Raw genomic sequence first — 17,909 nt, 5'->3', positions numbered from 1 at the left:
TAAAAAAAGGATAGAGAATGCAATGAATGCATCTTCCTAATGGTAATCCATGATAATAGGCTTCTATGAATAAAGCAGAGATTGCCTGCCTCCCAAAACATTTAACCAAAAAGGGACATATTTCAAGAAGTAAATTTATCCAATGGAATATTACTCAGCCATCAAAAGAAGGAAATCTTGCCATTTGTGATGATGTGGCTAGAACCAGAGGGTATTATGCTAAGCAAAATCAGTCAGTCAGAGAAAGAAATTTACTAGATGATTTCACTCATGTGGAATTTAAGAAACGAGAGATGAACACAGAGAAAGAGAAGGAAAAATAAAATAAGATGAAAATAGAGAGGGAAACAAACCATAAGAGATGCTTAATTCTAGGAAACAAACTGAGGGTTGCTGGAGGGGAGAGAGTGGGGGAGATGAAGTAACTGGGTGATGGGCATTAAGGAGGGCATGTGATGTGATGAGCACTGGGTGTTGTACACAACTGATGAATCACTGAATTTTACCCCTGAAATTAATAATACACTACGTGTTAACTAAATTGAATTTAAATAATTTTAAAAAAAGAAGTAAATTTAGATCATGTCAAAAAATCAGATGAGCGGCCCTCTTAGGCTGTGCTCAAAGTTGTTTTGGCATTAAGTGACACCTGTTTTTTGGATTCCCAGAACCTTAAGGGAATTAGAGCTGACAGTGACCATGGAGGTCATTTCAGGTGGCCTCCTCGGGCCTGCACTGCCAAGCAGTATGGGAGTATATACTCAGGCAATATTGCGGTTGCAACCTCAGAACCCTAATCAGAATCCATGGCTGGACTCCACTGGGCACAACAAGTTGTGCTCACTAAAGATTTTGCTTACGGGTTGCCATTGGTCAACTTTTGGCCTGATGTTAGAGTCTCCCTAAGTGTGTCTGAGCAGCCCCAGATAAGCCCAGATGGGTGCTGCATGTAGCCACCCCGGCCTGACCAGTATGTCTGTGTCTGCCGCCCCACAGTAGTGTTATTTAAGGACATCAGTGCTGACCATGTCTTCCCAAGTGAGGCTACGCCACCTGGCTCCTCACAGAGCCAGACTACCATATTTTGGTCCAGAGCAAGGACCCATCTGCACTAGAGGCCACAGTCTTCTCTGGAAAGCAGACCACCCAGACTCAGATGCCAGTGGCTCATGAGGCAGGCCAGGCAAAGAAAAGCACATCACCCCCTTAGACTCTCTCTTGTCTTCCCACATTTGATGGAGATGTGGGTTTTGAGAAATATGGTTCTCCTAGGAGGAAAACAAGTCTGCAAGTACAGTGAGAACTTATGAGGGCCCACTTTGGGGCAGGGCAGGGAATCTGTGCCCCACTTCAGTGTGGCCGCTACCTTGAGGGAACACAGGCCTGGGTGATTTTGCGAGAAGCTGCAAATCTAGATTTGCGTGTAAAGTCCTCTGGTTTTCAAATTGTAGCTCCAACTTTCAAAGAGCACTAATTAGGCTGGACAGAGCATCCTGCAATTTTGGCCACACCCTGGAGGCCTCCAGGGACCATCGTCTGCCTTGAGCCACAGAGGAGGAGGGGGCAGGAGGAAGAGAGGTCGAAGACATGCAAGTTGGCCTGGCTGCCTCAGGAGGGCATCGTAGGAGGAGAGATGGAGCAGTGGAGGCGAGGAGCGACAGGCAGCAGGAGGGGAAGCTTCAGCCTTGGCAGCTTTTTAATGCAAACTTTCTGTAAAGGATACACTAACATAGGAGTGAGTCATACTGTCGTGACAGCAGGATTCAGGCTGATAAGTGCATGTGGAATATATGATGTGGTCACACATGACTTAGCTGGCTTCAAACTAAATCCAGAACATCTCTTTTCTTCCAAGAATGAAATAGGTATTCTTGTACTCAGTGAACAAATTGTGGGGGACAGCGAGCCATTCGGATCCCAGGATGGCTAATCGGAGGGCTACTGGGCCTCCAGAGTAGTCTTCCTCAGCAGGCCCAGCTTCACGCCCTTGGGCTATGCCCTGCACCCCATGACCAAACTGAAGGACAGCAGTTTCCTTGCAGCCTTCAGATATTTTTTTATGGAAAATTAGTTTCTTGACTGAAATGAAAGCTCTGGATAAGTACACGGTGCACACGATGGGCTACTGGGGCTTCTGTGGTGGCTCATTAGGCTAACGAGCCACCACAGTGCCCCACCCACAAGAAGGTGCCCTGTCCCCAGACCCGAGGCACCACTCAGCCCAGCAGAAAGCCACCGTGAGCCTCCTTTACAAGACCTGCAAACCTGTCCCCAGGTGAACTCCCATAACACAGGTAGCACACTGTGACCAGAGGTGCTCATGGCCATGTTAGCTTTGGCCCAGCAGTGTCAGGAAACCCAGACCTCTCAGAGCTGGAGCAGAGGGGCAGTCCCTGAGAAGACGACAAGGAAGCCGCGTGCCCCACTTCTAGCATCTCAGGAGAGGCCTGAGTGCCCTAGCACTTGGAACAAGAAGTGCCACCTGCTAGGTACCCTCATTCACCTGTGTGCATTTACTCACCAAGAAATATGAATTGAGTCTGCCATGCCTGGCACTGTTTTAGGTCCCTGGAATAAATCCGTGAACAAACAGCAAACATCCCTGCCCCTACGGAGTGTACATTCCGGATTACAGTATCTGCCACAATGACTGTGGCTGGCAATGAAGTTTTGGCAGCAGAGCCTGTTGTTAGGATGTATGCTCTTCATTACACTAGTGCTGTTGTGCTTCAGCGTAACTCATTTATTTATTCAGTGGCTCTCTCCCTCATAAGGCTCCATGAGGCCAGCGACCCATGTCCTGTGCACTGCCGTATCCCCAGCACCTGGGATGTGGCCCAGTGAATTGTTAGATGAGCTCATTGGTAAATTAGTGTGTGTTTACATCCTAGCACCTGTAGGGTAGTGAAATTCTCAGATCCTGACCTAGCCCTGATGCCCACACAGCTTTTAAGAGACCAACAGTTTTCAGAGCAAGTCCCAGGAAGCTGGGTAGGCCCTGATCACACCACCCCAGTCCCTTCAGGAAATCCCCAAAGAACAAGGCAGTCCTGGATGCTTGCCATCACCTGATACTTCAAGCTAGGAAGTTTTGGGGGCTTGAGGCTGTGGGCCAGGGCCTCTGTCATCTTGGAATCTGTTGAGCATCTGACATCCCCTCCAACACAGGTGTTCAGCCTCACGTCAACTATGCTTGGGACAGCAGCCGGGACATAAGTTGGGAGGTAACTTTGTTCTGATCGTCACATGGCTCAGAGAGCTCCCCGATGCCAGCTTAGGTCTCTGCTCTCCCTGTGTGCTCAGAGACCAAGCTGGTTGGGGTGACTCTGCTCTAGCAGTGAGCTGAGTGTATTTTGAAGGCTTTTGCCCAGTGCTGGGAGAGGCCTGTGACCTGCAGGTGAAGCAGCCTGTGTCTGCCCTGCATCCTCTCGGGAGGGCATCTGACTTACTACACTGATGTGTCCAGACCGGAGAAGGAGGACACCAGCAAGGCCCCCTTTATCACAGACTCAGTTTCCCTCCTCAGAGAATTTGCCCCCCTCTTCAGCTGATGAGTTGGCAGCATTTCAACAGCAAAGGGCAGCAGAGCCACCCCCACCTGCCCAGCCCAACTGTAAATTGAAAAACTGCTCCCAGTGAATGCTGGGAGTGGGCAAGAGATAGCCCAGCAAAGACTGGGCTTGGAACTGACCTTCGTAGTTTGGGAGGGAGAAGTTCCAGGATCCCCCGCATGGTGGCTTTGATGGATACAATTGTTGATGGGTAAATCTTTAAATTCCCCAATGTATATTCATCCCAATACAAAGATTTCTTTTCGGAGCAAACTTGATGGAAGGCAGGGGCGGCAGTGGTTTCACTTGTACCCGCATTCCCTGGTCAGGCCTCGGCATCAGAGTGTAGGGTTTACTTCCTCTGTGCCCTCCAGGCAAGGGTGGCTGCTGCTCTTACTTGCTGTCCACCCCTGCAAACGTGTGGCCGTTTCCCCTGCCAGCTTCCCAGAGGTTTGCAGTCTGAATCCGTGTACCCTGCAAGCGGATGGAAAGTTCGGGCGGATACCGCCCTCGTTCGTCTGCATGGCCAGACACAGCAGCTTTGTGTGTGCTCAGAGCTCAGGCTCATTCACGAGGAAGCAGGGTAGGTGTCTGTGCACCCAGGGGAATCCAGACTTGTTTACCCCAGCAGCACTTGGATTTTTGTGTAGGCTGCCTGGTCTCCTCCTGGGCTTTCTCGTCCCAATCCCCTCGGCTGACTGAAATAGTGGCAGGGGGAGCCCAACGTGTTGGCAGTGTTGTTTAGTCCTGGTATTGGAGTGGCACACGGTGACTTGGCACACAGTGACTCTGCTCTGTCGGTGAGGATCGACGACACGCAAACCAGAATGGGTTTAGAAACCAGGCCCTCCCCACCCTGCAGCTTCCAGCTGAGCACAGGCTGCCCACCGGGTGTCAGCCCAGCCCAGCCCAGCCCTGCGTGATTTGAGGGCGTCAGAGTTCGCTACTGAGAAGAGTGTTGGAGGTACCTCTCTAAAGATCCATCAAGCTGTTTAGCTTTTAGCTCTGTCCCTCCATCTGAAGCTCAGGGCCCCACTTCTAAGTGATAGCACAGAATGTCTGCCCTGCTGGGACCCTCTAGAGACCCACTTTTGATGCTCTATTGGAGACACGTGCAACCACATGGGATAGGGTAGAGGAAGAATGGCCCAGCTGTAGTTTAATCTTATACAGCTATTAAGAATAAGGTTGCATAAAAATTATCCTCAGGGAAAGATGTGATACATTTTTTTTCTTAAAAACACAGGATGTCAAAAAATAAATAAATAAATAAATAAATAAATAAATAAATAAATAAATAAAAACACAGGTTGTCAAACAGTGTGGTCTTATTTCAGTTTAAGTGTGCTTGTGCGTGTGCATGCACGCACATATTTATAGAAATGGCTAGTAATGGGTGCCCAAAGAATATTAGCAGAAGTTATTGCTAGGTGATAGAATTATAAGTGATTTAAATTTTTTATTTTGTCTTTCAGCTTTTCCCCAAATTTTTACAATAAAGATGTGATATTATGATTACACAGAGTTTTGCCCCTTTTTCCCCCCTGACTGTCCATGACGTTACTTCTGCCAAGAACAGTCAGGTCTGTGGGGTATATGAAAACCTCCTTTACTTAAGGATCTCCCTACTTCATCTCCAGATAATTGCACATGTGGATGGCCCCTTGCTGGCCTTCTAGAATTTTCCTAACAGAAATATTTCACATAAAGCCCATATAAGAAATGAGAGGTAGTAGCCTACTTTCAAGAAGGGTTTGACTTAGCTTACAGTGGAAAAATGATAACATGAAATAGAAGAAAGTCATTAGAAAAGGAAAAGCTACATAACTAAGAGGAAGAAGAAGGAGACCATTACATCAGACATCTAAGGTAAGAAAAGCTACTGCTCCTCAGATACCCTGCCTGGGGTGCTGGGGCTACACCCTCTCGTTGTCAAAGGGAAGAAACCACCTGTTCATTGCGGGAGACAAACTTGTTCTGAATTGTGAGAGTTACCTGGGGCCTTTTATGACCTTTGGAAAATGTCTTCAACAGCAGTTTTGCCATATAAATGCAGATAATTCCAAGTATGGAAGTTTTTATATGGGCTTTATGTGTAATATTTCTGTTAAGAAAATTCTAGAAGGCCAGCAAGAAGTTGTATTCCACGCATCTCGTTTCTTATTCCTAAAGCTGCTCCTGGATCTGGTGAATTCGGATGTGGGAACCTTACCAAAGAGAGAGCTCTGGAGCAGCCCAGGGATGGGGTGGGATGTCTGCCTATGGAAGAACTCTGCCTCCAGCTCTTCCGCTTCCTATCTGTTTCCTGAAGCGAGCGCACGTGACCAAGTCTGTGGTTTCTCCTTTTGCAGGAACAGCTGGAGAACTATGACTTCACCAAATTCCACTCGCTGAAGCCCAAGCTGATCGAGGCGGTAGACAACATGCTGAGCAGTAAGATCTCATCCCTGATGAACCTCATCAGCCAGGAGGAGATGAGCACGCCGACGCAGCTCGTGCAGGGTGGCGCCTTCGACGGCACCACCGAGGGCCCCTTCAACCAGGGCTACGGGGAGGGCGCCAAGGAGGGTGCCGACGAGGAGGAGTGGGTCGTGGCCAAAGACAAGCCCGTCTACGATGAGCTCTTCTACACCCTGTCGCCCGTCAATGGCAAGATATCAGGTGTCAATGCCAAGAAGGAGATGGTGACATCCAAGCTGCCCAACAGCGTCCTGGGTAAGATCTGGAAGCTGGCCGACTGTGACTGTGACGGCATGCTGGACGAGGAGGAGTTCGCGCTGGCCAAGCACCTCATCAAGATCAAGCTTGATGGCTACGAGCTGCCCAACAGCCTGCCCCCACACCTCGTGCCCCCGTCCCACAGGAAGTCCTTCCCGAAGGCCGACTGAAGGGTGGGCTACTCTTGGGGCAGGCAGTGGGCAGTAGGGATCGGGGGCCCTGGGCCTGAGGCCCGTGCTGCCGCTGACTCACTGACCCTGGCCATGGCCTCAGTTTCCCCACCTGTGGAATGAGGAGGGCAGACACTGGACACTAGCTGAGGTTCCTTCACCTCCAAAATTCCCTGAGTTTCTATTAATATTGGGAGGAAGGGGTGGATAAGGAGATTAAAGGGTTGAGAAAAAAGAGGAATTGACCAAAGAGTACTTGGAAGCCTGGTAGATGGAGGCGGGCTGCGTAGAATCCCACAACCAGAGGGGGTAAGCTGGGGGCTCTTCCGGAGCAGGCGAGCCTGTGCTGCACTGGACCACACATCATCACGCACCTGCCTTGGCTCCTGTCTGTCCCTTAGAGGGTACGAGGAGGGAGCAAAGTTAATCTTATTTATTTTGTTTCCTGCTGTAATGAGAGTGGAAAACAATAGAGCACAGAAGGTTTCTGATCTCTCCAGACCGTCTACCAAAGAGAAGACTGCTTCCCCTAGGTTTGAAAGGAGGGCTCACTGTGCCTTTGTATGCACCCATCCCTCCTGCAAGCTCAAACAGAACAGACAGCCAGGCCAGCAGAGAGCATCTGTGACACCCAGCAGCCCCCTGACTAACCCACCCAGAGCTCCCCCCACCCTGACCCCTCCCAGCAAAGTGGTATTTGGTTAGGAATTTGGAAGTCAGAATCTTTATTGGCCCCTGGCAAAATTTCTAGTATTCAAGTCATGCTGAAGTCTTGAAGGTCAGCTCTTCTCACTGGCCTACCCAATAATGTGTAGTAAAGTCTATTTATCATATTCAACCTACAGTAAAGGAGAGAGGTGGTTCTCCACAGTCGTCAGTGTGGTGACATGTCCCCAAGGCTTCTTGGTCAATGGCAGGATTTAAATTCAGCAAAGCCATCCCTTGGTAGCTGCAGTGTGCTGAGCCTAGGGACACGAGAAGGAGAGGCAAGCCCACCCCAAGCTGTCAGGGAGAAAAGGTCACTTTCTAGCTTTAGACACTATTTTTATTTTTTAAAAAAAGGCATTTTTATTATGTCCAGCTTTTCTTTCTTATAGGAAAAGCCTTTATACAGAAACAGGATGGACTCTTTCATATGAAACCTTTTCTTCACAAGGCAGGATTTAGTGCAGGACAGAGATGCTTGAATAAAAGTCACTGATGAAAAAATAAAAAGAACATGGCAGGATTTTGGTAGATACCTGCCCATTGATTCCTGAGTGTTCTCTTTCTGAGTCTTGGTATAAACCTCTCCAGTTCACTGGCTCAAATGCCCATCAAGTGGAGTTGGTTAATACTCATTGTCACTGCCCCTCCTCTGTGCGCTGCAGCTTAGGGATTCATTTCATTATTATTTATGCAATACAAAAGAGAAGCACAACATGACAATGGCCACATGGCACCAAAGTGAATCAAATCAGAACAGTGCACCCTGAGCCTTCCAAAAACCAGTTTTTTTTCCTCTGATATCACCTGTGAGTGACATCCGGGTCAGAAATGCAGACTTGAGAAAATTTATATTTGGGAGGAAGCTTTTGTCCAGATGCCAGCCCTCACACTCCCTGGTTTACTTCCTAAATAATGTCATTTTAAGAGAAGTAAATTTGTAATACAGTTTTTAATCTTAATGAGCACTTTTAAATTAAATTAATTTTAAATTAGTTACAAACACAACAAAGAAAGGTTTATGTCAGTGCTGTCATATAAACAGATGGTTTGGTGAATGCCTGAGGACTGCCCAAGTGTGTACCCACCAGGGGGTCCACTAAAGGGCAAAACAGAAGAAAAGAGAATTCATTGCTCCAAAGGTTTAGAGATCCCAGGGTAAGCTGATTTTCCATTCAGAATTATCCTGCTCCTTTAATTCTTCTCAATCATCATATATAAAGATACACACACACACACACACACACACACACACACACACCACATGAGTATGTATTCTTGACACTTGTCAATGTGTAAATATGCAGATATGGCCAAGCTTTGTCTATGCAGAGATCTACAGGAAAACTTTTATTAGAGGGCCAGCAGACTGAGGTTTCTGCCTTCCACATGGAAGGAAGCTTCTCATGGCATTGTGATCACTACCCCCATGCCGTCAGGTAGGAGAACATCTGGCAGCTGCTAAGAAAGAAAAAAAAAAAAGAGAAATCACATGCCCATTTTTCTTAACGTCTTTTCTTACAACATGAAGTCCTTCATTTTGAAAAGTGGATTGGAAAGAAAAGCACTAGAAAAGATTAGGGACCGCTGCCAAGGATGAGGACCCATATCTTCCCAGGATCCACACAAAGCTCCTTGAGTCTGTGTCCACAACACTCATTATCCCACCTCCCTGTGCCACGGGGCTGGGGGACAGCAGAGCCCTTTAGAATTCTGTTCATATTGCCCGACCACATGGTCCTCCCACGCTGCCCCAACTTTCAAAGCACCCCATCCCGCGCGTGTTTACAGGTGGGCAGGAGGGTGGAGGTAGGTCAGCTCTAGGACTGTGAAACTAACTCTCCATGCTCTCCACAATTCCACAAAAGAAAATCTAAAAATCCTGAATCTATTTTCCATCCAGCATGTGATACATGTAACAAACCTCCGCAGCCTTGAGTTTAGGGGGAAAAACAATTTTGGCCTCTTCCCAAAGTCAGTTCCAAGCCGTAAGCCTGCTCATGAGGCCCTGCTGACCCTACCTGGCAAGAAGTGTTGCTGCAAGCCCTATGGAAGCCATCCAGCTCCGTGGCGACATGCAGGCATCCAGCCCTCACTGCACCCACGAATGGCCTGGGGGTCACCCTGCAATGGGGAGGGCCGTTCATTTAGCCCACTTTCGCCTGTCCAGGGCTGGACTGGGTTCTCCTCGAGATGTTTGTCCTGCAGCTAGAGCATCTTTAGATCTGGAGCCGTGCTTCCTCCCTCAGGACGGTGGGCCTTTGAGGAGTTGAATTCCGTATCACGGGACTGGGTGTCCAGGTGGGTCGGAGAGCACGTGTGGAGACGCCAATGCCTCCTGCCCTCCCCTCGACCCCTACCCTGATGACCAGCCCAAGGGAAGCCTCCGAAGAGCCCTGGCCCCACTGCCCCCGACCACAGCCCTTCCCCGTTTTCTGCTGGTCTCCCCAGTCGCCGCCTGCCCACCACACCACACCGCGTCCCCCGCCCGGCATGGGGTTCACCGCCCCGGCGCCTCTCCACTCTGCACCATCGCACTTCTTCGTTATGCCCAGACCGATGCCCCGGGGAAATTGCCCTGAAGATAAGGAAAGCGATTTATTTCCTCTGTGGAATGTAGCAGAGGATTAACATTCTTAGGACAGGTAACCACTGAGTTTATTCAGGTAAACATGGGCCTAATTTAAGAGTGTATCAAGTTACATGTCAATTCGCCAATGCAGTTAATACACAATGCTTCTATTTTTTTGTAATCTTGTTTAGAAGTGTCAAAAAAAGACACAATCTATTGATCAATAAACTTCTGAAAATATTCACTACCTTTCCTCCGTTGGCTCTGGTTTTCCAGTGACCCAGTTGTCTCAAGGAGTAAAGCAGGGATCTGTTGGCTCCCTGCTGAAATGAGGCCGAGGGGTTAGTGGGGAGGGCGTGCCCCTTGTGCGGTGACCATCCCGCACGCACGGTGACCCCCAACTCTGCAGATCCTCTAGGCTGGGAGACTCCCAAAGTGGGGCTTTTAGCTGGCAAGCAGCTCCTGCTGGGGGCAGAGGCCAGGTCTGGAAGCAGTCCCCAGCTGAGGATGACTGGAAACCAGGATAGAAGAGGGGGCCCTTCGGAGGCTGGGAAGGGCATCACTGAGCGTGCTCAAAGGACATAGGTGCCTGCTGCCTGGTGCTCTTCAGCTCAGAGGCAAGTCCCCATGCCTGATAGTGAAGTGGTGCTAAGGTTGGAGCCCCCTACCTGGCTGGCATTGCCCCTGCCTCCTGTCACACACACACCCCCACCCCCACCACAGCAGACATCTGGGTTTTCCCCACTGTCCCCCATCTACCCTTGTGGTGATCCAGACCCAGAATTTCCTTTGCAGAATGCTCCCTACTTCCCCACCCTCCATCTGAGCCATGAGGTTAGGGTGAGATGGACACTTCTCCTGACTGGCTTGAACCACTTAGAGTTATTTCATTCCCCAGGTCACAAAATTGGTTTAGGAATGGACATGTGGTTTAATTCAAGCCTGTGAGAGTCAAGCCCCTTGGACTTCTCTTCTAACTCTTGAGAGAGACGTCCTCCCTCTCTAAAGAAGTGAAACTATTGCTACAACATGAATGGCATTGAGAGGAGTGCCCAGAGCTACTGGGGGCTGAAGACTGAGGTTAGGCTAAAGCAACCACCTTCTGGGGCATGAAGGTGAAGGAAGCATTGAGGACAGAGTCCAGGCCTGTGGTGGCATCATTTGAACTGCTGGATCAAACTTCACCTAAAGTCCTCTTCCTGCCAGACATTTCAGTCCTCTGGGTCAAAACATTCCTTTTATATTGTTTATGTTTGTTTGACTCGAGATTTTAGTTACTTGCCACATAAATAATCCCAAACTGTATTGACTAGCAAGGGATTTTCATTTCAGCAGGGGCTGCAATCAGCCGCAGCAAAAGAACCAGTTCCTTTGCCACATGTGCAATGGCTTTAGCTACATCTGAGCTAAGGAGGAAGAAAAGCAGTTCCCCAGCCCCACTCAGCAACCTAATACAATAATCTCTGTTGAGGTTTGTGTGCAAAGCATCATGCAATTCATCATAAAAGATGCCCCAGGCCAAGGGTATTAATAGGAGGAGAAATAAGCTGGGAGCAAGGGGCAAGGAACCTGCTAGAAGGAGCAAGATTTTAACTGGGGCTGATAGGATAGGAAAATGTGGACGATGAGGAACAGAGAAGACATTCTAAGCTGAAAGAACAGCTGAAGCCCAAATGTGGGCAGGTAACCTCTGGTCGGGCAGCCCAGGTGGCTCAGCAGTTTAGCGCCGCCTTCAGCCCGAGGTCCTGATCTTGGAGAACCGGGATTGGTCCCACGTCGGGATCCCTGCAGGGAGCCTGCTTCTCCCTCTGCCTGTGTCTCTGCCTCTCTCTCTCTCTCTCTCTCTGTGTCTCATGAATAAATAAATTTTTTTTTAAAAAAAAAAAAAAAGGAAGGTTCTGGTCCTGTTCAAGTAATGAGGAGTCTTCATAGGCATGAGCAGAGTTGTGCTCTGGGAGGTAACTGGTGGGCTGTGCATAGGCTGATGTGCGGGCAAGATGTGGAGTCAGGGAACCGTGATGGGGCCGTGCAGGAGCAGTGCAAGTAGACCAGGTGGGAGGGTAGACCATGGAATTTTGGGGAGCAGGTAGCAGCCGCCACTGAGGACTGACTGGATCTGGGGTTATGAGCGAGGAAGAAGCCTGAGCTCACTCCAACATTAGGAATCCAGCCAGGGGCAGGAGGGACCTAACAGGGAGAGGGCAAGGGGAGGATGCTCCTCTCAGATGCAGGGGAGCTACACTACCCCAAGAGCACCATGCCCCTCATTCCCAGCCTCGGGCGTGGAGTTCTGGAGTGCTTTGTCCTGCCCAGCTCTGGAGGGCAACCTGCGGCCTCCCCTCCTCTCACCAGCCTTGGCTACCAAGGACACCTGCCTGAGGAGCGCTGCATCTCCTCTCAAGAGTCTCCGTGGCTGCCGGGTGAACGTGCAGTACAGAGTTTAGCCAGAACATTTTGTGAAGCCACCGGAGTTAGAACTGTCTCCAGCATGCAGTTCCAGATTGCTCAGGGAGGGAGAGCGAGTTGCCTGCAGGCTCCCTCCACAGCCCCTGCCCTGAGCCCCAAGACCCAGACAGCTCTCTGGAAGCACAGGTGCTGGGGTCCTCACCGTGAACCCCCCAAAAGCGAACACCACGTCTCCAGCTTTGGAGGGGACTCTCATTTCATTTCCACCACCTTTGCAGCCCCAAGTTACCCCTTCCCAGGGAGACCCCTCTTCAGAAAGTGGCCCCCGAGCATGAGGGAGCACCCACTGTGGGTGCACCTGGGCCAGGTCAGGGCCTGGAAGGCCGAGCGCAGGGCCCAAGGACTCCCCTCCATCTATGCGGCATGCCCCTGGGCAGGATGAGAGGGCATGCTGCCTCCCACCCCCCACCCCACCCCCGCCCTAGGTGCTGCAGCGGTATAGAAGAGCAGTCCCAGACTGGGAAGGGGGTACAGAAGCTTCTGTCCAGAGGCTCTGCCATGTAGGTGCCTTTTACCTGGACTGCAGCACCCTCGTGGCACCCCCACCCAGAGCCAACCTGAGACGCATCCCACAGGCCTCTGTGTCTTGACAGCCAGGACCCCCATCTGATGCTGGGAGCATGGGAGGGGGGAAGATGAGGAGGAGATCCTGGAGCCACAGGCTGGCACATTCCAGAGCCACCCCCTCCCAGTCTGGGCCAAGCCTTCTGGCAGGTGGGAGGACAATGTCCGGCTGTGTGCGGTCACCCCCGCCCCTCCAGCTCAAGAGGAGGGCCTTGGCCTCTCCTGTGGTTCTCTCCCTCCCAGCACAGCCCCTGCTATCTGCCGCTCCCATCTGTCCACTAGGGTCTCTTTCCAGGTACAGACATCGCCAAGGTGAGCAGTTTCCTGTTTTCCTTCTGCCCATCCTTTCATCCCAAGGAGCAGGGGCCAGTCCTGGTGTGGGGTGGGGCAAAGGGCTCTGAGGGCACCAGCGGGAGCACCAGAACCTTACCTGGCTAGGCCCCGAGCCGCAAACCCCCCACCAAATATGAGGACCGCTCACGCCCCTGCCCCAGCCTCCACACCCCTCAACATCTCCAGCTCAGGGAAGCATCTGGAGGCCCCTCGTCCCTAAAGGGCTGCAGGCCCGATGGCTGGTCAGCCGCACAGTCCCCAGCAGCTCCTTGGGGCTACAGGGCACCTGAAGCAGGAGGCCAGCCGCAGAGCCCCGGGGCAGCTCTCCCAGGCCCGTCCCACCATGGACTCTGCCTACGAGATGAGCCTCGTTCGCAAGCTGCAGGCGCAGCACACACGGATGCAGGAGAAGACTTTCACCAACTGGATCAACAACATCTTCTGGCATGGCCGGGTGAGTGTGCCGGCGGCGCCCCGCAGCCCACCTCTACTGTCCCCCCTCACTCCCCGGCCAGCAGATTCAGGGCCAGCTGTGAGGTCACCTGGCTGCAACTTCGTGCAGACCCCAGAGCCCAGCTGAAGCCACTTCTATTGACCCTCCAGCACAGCTGAGGCTGTGCTTCCCTGAGGAAGCTGCTCTGGGCTGTACCTCCCGGGTCCTGGGATCCACCAGACGTGTGGGGGGTGGGGGGGCGCTGACCCTGTGCCTTTACCCTACGTCGCCTAGGTGGGCATCAAGATCCGGAACCTGTACAGAGAGCTGGCTGATGGTACCCACCTACTTCGGCTGCTGGAGCTCATCTCGGGGGAGGCCCTGCCACCCCCCAGCCGGGGCCACATGCGGGCACACTTCCTGGAGAACAGCAGCCGAGCTCTGGCTTTCCTTAGGGGCAAGGTGGGCACCGGGGAGACCGCTTCTGGGCCGGGGGCAGGCAGCCAGGATCGGCTGGAGTGCTAGGTCATCCTTCTGGGCTGGCCAGGGCAGAGCAGAGGATCGGGAGCCTGACTCCAGGAATAGCAGCTGGGGACAGAGGTCCAGAAAGTACAGCCTTTCCTTGAACAGCACTCCCAGCTTAGAGGGCACCAAAGTGGTTGCAGCGGGGGGGACAGCCTTCATATGAAATGCGCAGTTGCCTGCAATGAGAGATTTGCAGGATTCTAAGCTGTAAGATTCAGTGTACTCTTTTTTTTTTTTAAGATTTTGTTTATTTGACATAGAGGGAGAGTGCATGCACGAACAGGGGGAGGTGTAGATGGAGAAGCAGACTCCCCGCAGAGCAGGGAGCCCCAATGGGGGCTTGATCCCAGGACCCTGGGACCATGACCTGAGCCGAAGGCAGGCAGTTGACTGAGCCTCAAGGCACCCTGATTTCCTTTTAACTTTCTCCTTTCCTAAATAAGGAAATAATTTATCAGGCAAGACACATGGTCAGTGGGCCAGCAGAGTCTGGATGCAGGGTTGTGGGAGGCAGGCTGAGGGTAGGACACAGGAGAAGAGCCCTGGATACTGAGCCACACGGTGGAGGGAAAAGAGGCAGGTCTGCCTTGGAGAGGCTGCTTCAGTTAGCAGGGAGGGGCTGGAGAGGGGAGCCACAGTCTCCTGAAAGAGATTGGCCAAAGAAATAGTCATTAAAAGAGGCAAAAACCCCAGGGACCTGTAAGGACCTAATGGCCAGTGTCAGAGCAGGTAGGCAGGGGTCATTTTACTGACAGCCAGTATTTGAGAAGCCCACAGGGCACCTGGCCTCAGGTCCTGAAGCCATGAGGTGGCTGTTCCTGGAGGCTGCAAATCACTGAGCTGGGTGGAATTGGCTGGGCTGAACCTGTGTGTGCCTGTCACTTACATCCTGGGTTGGAAGTCACAGCCCCCGGGACCCTGGCATGCTTGAGAGGGGCTGGGGAGCTTAGAAGCCAAAGCTAGGGATGGTGGTACTGTGGTCCCTGAGCACAGGGAGGAGTAGAAAGCTGACAGCCACAGAATGCCAGGCCCTTTTTAGTCCCAGGTACAAGAGCCTGTGAGCCAGCCACCTGTCCTCCAGGTACTTGGAAAGAGCAGGAGCCCTGTGGCCCTTGTCAGAGGCTTTGCAGCTCCCCTCGAGCTTTGATACACAGCATGTCACTGATACATAGTCTATGATAGTGACAGCCTTGTCTCGTCTCTACTATACATACTGTTGCCCCCACACAGGGTTAAGGAGTAGCAGAGTGTGGAATGCACTCACTTCTGGAGACTTTGTCATGTGCTGGATACTCCATGCCAGGCTCTGGGGACCACACTCAGCAAAGCAAGGCACCTGCAGTTTCAGGGAAGACAGTTGATTTGAACCCAGATCAGAGTGTGCTGCTAAATGTTTAACAACCAGCTCTGAGAGCAGAGGGAATAAAACCCCTCGTTTGTAGCATTTGCTAATTTCTGCAGCATCGATACCTCCACCGCGGCTGATTCCAAGCTACCAGTGAGATATCACTAAACACAAAGTGGGAAGATCAGCCTTCGCAAGCCAGTCTGAGCAGCCTCCAACACCCCACTGACCGGCTGCTCCAACTACAAGCTGGGGAGAATGCCAAAGGGCTCTGATGTGCCAGGAGAGGAAGGCTGAGCACGGAGTAGATCCTTCAGACTTCAGGCAGATACAACAAAGGGTACCCAGGGACAGTACCCAGAGGTGTAGCCCCATCCACCAGGCAGGTGGTTGGCAGAAGCCAGCTTCCCTCCAGGTCTTATGGAGAGTCTTCCCCCTTCTTTCTCCATTCAGTATGTACTTATCCACTACCCATTATATGCCAGACACCCGACTAAGGAGACATCAGGGAACAAAACCGAGATCCCCACCCAAGCAGGGTGAGGGGGTCAGGCAGGTGTGTCTGAGCGGGAGGAACAGTCCTTGGGCTTGGATTTTAAATAAGGTGGCTAATGAAAATACTATTGAAAAAGTGATTATTTGAGTAAAGACATAGAAGAGAGGGATGTAGCCATGTGGCTACTGAGGGCAATATTTTCAGACAGCAGGGACGGCCAGTACAAAGACCCCAAGACCTACACAAAGAATCCCAAGGAACTCTTAGAATCCCACAGGCCTTGGAGCCCTGTGATCCAAGAGAGGAAGATGGAGCCCAGGGTGAAAGGGCTTCTGTGAGGCTTTGATGTTTATTCCGTTCCTTTCTCCTCTCATTCACTCCTCCTCCCTGTCCATGTGGGCAAGATCTAGAGCAGCAGGTTTTCAACTTTAGGGCCAGGAAAACCGCCTGAGGACTTCGTCCAAATGCAAAGTCCCAGGCCCTGGCCCAGGAGAGTCTGATTGTGTGGAGCTTGGGAATCTTCCTGTTTAACAGGAGATGGAACACTGATGAAGAGGGCTGAGAGTGAAGTGGGAGCCAAGGACCCAGGCACTCCCTGGACATTCCAAGATGCCCTGTGAGATGGAGGCAAACAGTTGCTGTTATCCATTGAGCTCATACATGGACTGTTATGACCCCTCATTTCCAACCCCCAGGGCCAAGCCACTGATCTTGGCCCATGTTTATCTATAGTCCGCATACAGGGAGCTCCCCACCCCAGCAGTCCAGCCCCGCCCACCAGGCTGGGGTTTTGCCCGGGAGGACCTGAGTCTGAAGCTGCAACCACTTAGAAAGGCTTCACCTGCTTGGCATTGTGCCCTGCCTTCTTCTCCGCTGGGGACCTTGGAGCAGGATGGATTCCAAGACCCTCCCATCTGGCAGCAGACCCCCTGGATTTTTGGTTACTCTGAGTCTTCTCTGGCACACGGGCTTCACAATTGAGTCCAGCCCACTGTGCCCACAGGTGCCGATACCCTTCATTGGGCCAGAAAACATCGTGGATGGAGACCAGACACTCATCCTGGGACTCATCTGGGTCATCATTCTGCGTTTCCAGATTTCCCACATCTCCCTGGACAGGGTATGTCCCAGCTCCCAATTGCCCAGCCCAGCCCTGGCCATGGATCTGGGCCAAACCCAGGAAGACCCTAGAAATCCATCGTATGAGTGTGAGCCCCAAGACAGGGGCTTTGCCCAGATGTGTCCCCAAAGCCTAGCATCTATGCAGTGGATGAAGTGATGGATGAATCTCATTTTTTTAATTTAATTATTTATTCATAAGAAACACACACAGAAAGAGAGGCAGAGATACAGGCAGAGGGAGAAGCAGGCTCCCCACAGGGAGCCTGATATAGGACTCGATCCCGGATTCTGGGATCACGACCTGAGCCGTAGGCAGGCGCCCAACTGCTGAGCCACCCAGGTGTCCCTGATGGATGAATTTCTAACTGGCCTCAAGTCCTTCCATGCAGCTACACTTCCTTCCTTGGTCCCCTAAGCCAGTCCCAGTTGACACATCTGCTTTCTCTTGGGAGCAGTAGGTGTGTCATCCCCTGACCAGTCACCCTGCTCCTTGACTGGCTCAGGCTCTGCTCCCTGCAAAACAGATGCCCCCACTCCCATGCTCACGCCCCAGACCCTCTTCTGGTTCATGTCTGCCAGCCTCGCCCTGCTGCTGAGTGCATGTGCTCTGGGCCCCAACGCTCCCCCTGCTCTGCTGCCCCCAGGCCCAAAGGACAAGGGAGGAGACGCAACCTGCCCTATTCTGACATTTTGGGTTTATAAGCAGGAATTGGTGGAAGGGTGGAGCAAATAAGAGGAAGCACAGAGTTGGGGAGGAAGAAGGAGAGGAGACTTTGGGTTGGGAAGGTGAGGGAGGGAGTGGGTGGAAGGAGAGTACCACTGAGGGAAGGACAGGAACCAGAAATGGAGACTGGAGGAGGGGGAGTAGCAGGGAGGAAGGGGGTGGGAAAGGAGCACTGAGGGGGAGGA

At 51.8% G+C, this 17,909-nt stretch overlaps 2 protein-coding genes across 2 annotated transcripts in view; both read left to right on the top strand.

Annotated features, from left to right (window-relative positions):
* Positions 1-9,960, top strand: part of EHD4 (EH domain containing 4) — an 81,060-nt gene extending 71,100 nt beyond the window's left edge. Inside the window, exon 6 of the mRNA XM_072808641.1 lies at positions 5,903-9,960. Within this exon, the coding sequence (XP_072664742.1) occupies positions 5,903-6,439 (537 nt within the window). The 3' untranslated portion in view covers positions 6,440-9,960. The remainder of the gene's footprint in view (positions 1-5,902) is intronic.
* Positions 9,961-13,314: 3,354 nt separating this feature from the next.
* The window catches only part of SPTBN5 (spectrin beta, non-erythrocytic 5), a 47,693-nt gene continuing 43,098 nt past the window's right edge, over positions 13,315-17,909 (top strand). Inside the window, exons 1-3 of the mRNA XM_072808601.1 lie at positions 13,315-13,533; positions 13,807-13,974; positions 16,882-16,998. Coding sequence (XP_072664702.1) covers positions 13,315-13,533; positions 13,807-13,974; positions 16,882-16,998 — 504 coding nt within the window. The remainder of the gene's footprint in view (positions 13,534-13,806; positions 13,975-16,881; positions 16,999-17,909) is intronic.

This window comes from Canis lupus, chromosome 32 (assembly GCF_048164855.1).
Source record: "Canis lupus baileyi chromosome 32, mCanLup2.hap1, whole genome shotgun sequence".
Lineage (NCBI taxonomy): Eukaryota > Metazoa > Chordata > Mammalia > Carnivora > Canidae > Canis > Canis lupus.
This window is presented reverse-complemented; position numbering and strand designations above follow the sequence as displayed.